Source organism: Panthera leo, chromosome C2 (genome assembly GCF_018350215.1).
Source record: "Panthera leo isolate Ple1 chromosome C2, P.leo_Ple1_pat1.1, whole genome shotgun sequence".
Classification (NCBI taxonomy): domain Eukaryota; kingdom Metazoa; phylum Chordata; class Mammalia; order Carnivora; family Felidae; genus Panthera; species Panthera leo.
Genome location: NC_056687.1, coordinates 14,340,352 through 14,344,211, shown reverse-complemented (window position 1 = coordinate 14,344,211; position 3,860 = coordinate 14,340,352). Strand labels below are relative to the sequence as shown.

General features: G+C 38.3%; 1 protein-coding gene across 1 annotated transcript; it reads right to left on the bottom strand.

Annotated features, from left to right (window-relative positions):
* Positions 1 to 3,275: 3,275 nt before the first annotated feature.
* On the bottom strand, positions 3,276 to 3,524 carry LOC122229217 (keratin-associated protein 6-1-like). The gene has a single exon (XM_042954326.1). It carries the CDS (start codon positions 3,522 to 3,524, stop codon positions 3,276 to 3,278), a length of 249 nt encoding a protein of 82 aa, XP_042810260.1.
* Positions 3,525 to 3,860: the final 336 nt, after the last annotated feature.

Sequence of the window (3,860 nt, the reverse complement as noted above, 5' to 3'; positions counted from 1 at the left end):
TTTAAGTTTGTAAGGTGTATACCTTTTAGTTAAAGTAGAAAAATATGAGCTCTGAGAATACTCTGAAATATTAGTTATCGATATTGCATTCCCAAGATTAACCACTAAAAAATATAGAGATACAGCCAAAAAGTCACAAGACAAAACCTAATATTAAAAATACATAAATAATACAAAATAGGCAGTGAAGTGAAACTGAGAAATGGAAACAGAAATAAATGGTAAAATGGTAGAAATAATTCCCATGGTAACCATAATTACATAATATGTGAATATTCAGGTAATCAATGAAAAGACAGAGATTGTCAAATTGGCTAAAATTAGACTGTCAATTGGCTAAAGTATATAATCAATGTATCATTTATAAGAAAATCACTTCAAATACAAAGTGTGTGTGTGTCTAAGAGAAAATTTACAGGGATGTTAAAAATATTTGAATTAAATGAAAATGAAAATAGAAGGTATCAAAATTTGTGAGATGTAAATAAAGCAGTGCTTAAAGGGAAATTTATAGCAGTCAATTTTTATATCGAAAGTTAAGAAAGTTCTCAAATCAGTATTCTAAGATTCCTACAAAACAATTAGTAGAAAGTACAAAAAAAGGAAGGGGGAATAATAGAACTAACAGCTGGAAGTAATATAATTTAAGACAGAAAATAGAGAAAATAAATGAAACCAAACACCAACTCTGAAAATTTCAATCAAATTGATAAACCTGGGGTGCCTGGGTGGCTCAGTTAGTTGAGTGTCTGATTCTTGAATTCATCTCAGGTCATGATCTCACAGTCATGAGATCAAGCCCTACATCTGGCTCTATGCTGAGCATGGAGCCTGCTTGGGAGTCTCTCCCTTCCTCTCCCTCTGCCCTTCCCCAACTCATGCAGGCATGCATTCATTCTCTCTCTAAAAAAAAAAAAAAAAAAAAAAAATGATAAACCTGTAGCAAGACTCACAAAGAAAAAAAAGAAAAAAAGAAGATACATATACCAGGAGTAGCAATAAAATAGGGACATCACTACAGACCCTATAATCATATCAAAAACAATAAGAAGACACAGAGAACAATATCATGTTCATAAATTCAACAACTTAGGTGAAATGGATCTGTTCCTTAAAAGGCAGGACATTGCCAAAAACTTGCTCAAAGGGAAATATATATTTGAAGGGTCAAATGACTCGTGGGAAACTACATTTTGTGATTAAAATCTTTCCAAAAAAGAAAACTCACAGTTCATATAATTTTCCTGGTAAATTCCACCAAACATGAAAGGAAGAAACAATGCAAGCCATATGGAATCTCTCCAGAAAAGAAAGAAGAAAAAATTAAAAAAGTAGGAGAGGAGGGAATATTTCTCCAGTTATTTTATGAAATCAGCATTACCCTGATACCAAATCCAGGAAATTGGATGTCAGAAGTGTTCCCACCATTCCCTAACTGATAAGCAAGACTCACTGTGCCTAGATTTTTTGTATAAACAATGCAGTTTTTGCTGAACTAGTGTTTTCCTTGTGGGAGTCTGGAGACTTTTTGATCTGTTCTCAGTTAAAATTTTGGGCTTCCTTGAGAAGAAATTACACCCATGGATTGCTTCATTTCTGTTGCTGGGGGAAGAGTAAGTTCTGTGTGGCCCCTCCTAGAGCGAGAAGGAATAAGAAGGTCTTCACAAGGATACCTCCAGAATCTGCTTGGGTCTCTTCCCCTTATTATCTAGCTATGTATCATGACATACTTTGCTATAATAAATCTTCACCAAGAGCACAATTCTATGCTGAGCCCATGAGTCTTTCTAGCAAATCTCCAAGACTGGTCATGATCTTGAGGACCCCCCAACACAATATGACCTGGAAAAGGCAAAGGTGTAGATAGATTGAACAATCCGTTATTTATAGGGTTTAGGAGTGTGAGGAGGGCTTGACTGCAAAAAGGTTTTGAAAAAGCACGAGGGACCTCCCTACTATTTTCCAGAGTGGCTGCACCAGTTTGCATTCCCACCAAGAGTATGAGAGGGTTCCCCTTTCTCCACATCCTCACCAACATCTGTTGTTTCCTGTTCTGTTAATTCTAGGTGTGAGGTGATATCTCATTGTAGTTTTGATTTGTATTTCCCTGATGATGAATTAAGCATCTTTTCTTGCCATTTGCAACGCTGTAGGTGGAGCTAGAGTGTATTATGCCAAGGGGAATGTCAGTCAGAGAAAGACAAATACCACACGATTTCACTCATATGTGGAATTTAAGAAACGAAACAGATGAACATGGCCAGAGGTGGGGGAGGAAGAGAGAGAGGCAAACTGTAAAACAGACTCTTAACTTCAGAGAATACATTGAGGGTTGCTGGAGGGGAGGTGGGCAGGGGCATGAGCTAAATGGGTGTTGAGCATTAAGCACGACACTTGTGATGAGCACTGGGTTTTATATGTAAGTGATGAATTGCTAAGTTCTACTCCTGAAACCAATATTACACTGTAGGTTAACTAACTGGAATTTAAATAAAAACTTGAAACCACAAAGAAAACAAAGCATGAGAAATTTTTGGGGGGAATGTGATGGCACTATTTTACATCTTGATTGTGATGGTTGTACCACGACATCATGCATTTTTCAAAATCACAGAACTCTACACCAAGGGAGTGAACTTTTCTGTCTATAATTTAAAAATAAAACATAAAAAAATGATTTAGGGAGGCTTTGCAGATGATGGTTTATGCAGGAAAAAGATACACAGAATATTTACCATGAGCTAAGTAAAATAAACTAATTGAAAAATGTTATGTCATTTAGTCTAAAACCTCCCAGCAACAGAGACACAATAGAACTGGTAAAGCAACTCGTAGAGAGCAAAAAATATATATGGCAAAAACAAGCAATTTCAACCTTTCTTGGAATCAAGCAAATACAAAAAAAAATTGTTAAATACAATAAGTTCTATTCCTTATAATAAATAGAAAGAAAACCAAGGTTTCTATTTCAGATTAGCCAAATTTATTAAGATCACTGGGAAACATGCATGAGAATTATCAAGGTAGGATCAGTGACCGGTAAGAAGATAAAGTGGGTTCACAGGATGAAAACCACATTCTCCCTTTTTAGGAAGCAAAGGTTGGGAATAAACAACTAAGGGTTTCAGATCCAGACAGGAGCCGCCAGACTGTAGGTAATCTGCAAATCACATCAGAATTATCCCAATCTAGTGTGGGAACACAAGGGCATGGGAATCAAGGCTGGTGAATCATGAAGTTACATGTGCAGGTGATAAAAGTCTCCCATGGTGTCCTCAATAGTGGTAGCCAAAGCCACAGCCGTAGCCAGAGCCGCATCCATAGCCGCAGCCACAGAGAGAGCGGGAGCCATACCCGTAGCCACAGCCATAGCCACAGCCTAGTCTGCGGAAGCCACAGCCATAGCAGGAGCCATAGCCACAGCCCAGGCCTCCGTAGCCACAGCCTCCATAGCCACAGCCTCTGTAGCCACAGCCTCCATAGCCACAGCCTCCGTAGTAGTTTCCATAGCAGCTGCCACACATGATGTTGGCTGTTGAGGTTGTGCTTGGGTAGAGAAGGCGAGAAGTGTCACTTCACTGTGGACAATTCCCCTGCAGAGGGCCTTTTATATGCCCTCAGTGTGAGTGGGACCCACCACACAAGTCAGGCCACTGGCTAATCTTGTGACTATAATTAGTTTGTTGTTTCTCAACCATGAAATAAAACCACAGAGGCATTAAAGAAGCTTGTTTTTTTTATCCAGAGACTCGGGACTCCCTCGAAATAATTCAATGTCAGCGATGAGAGCAGATAGACATACAAATCTCTGCATGACACCAAATACTCAATTAAACCTCAAGAAACAGGCATCATTTCAA

Coding starts and splice junctions, on each gene's coding strand:
- LOC122229217 (XM_042954326.1), bottom strand. CDS start 3,524: ATGTGTGGCAGCTGCTATGGAAACTACTACGGAGGCTGTGGCTATGGA.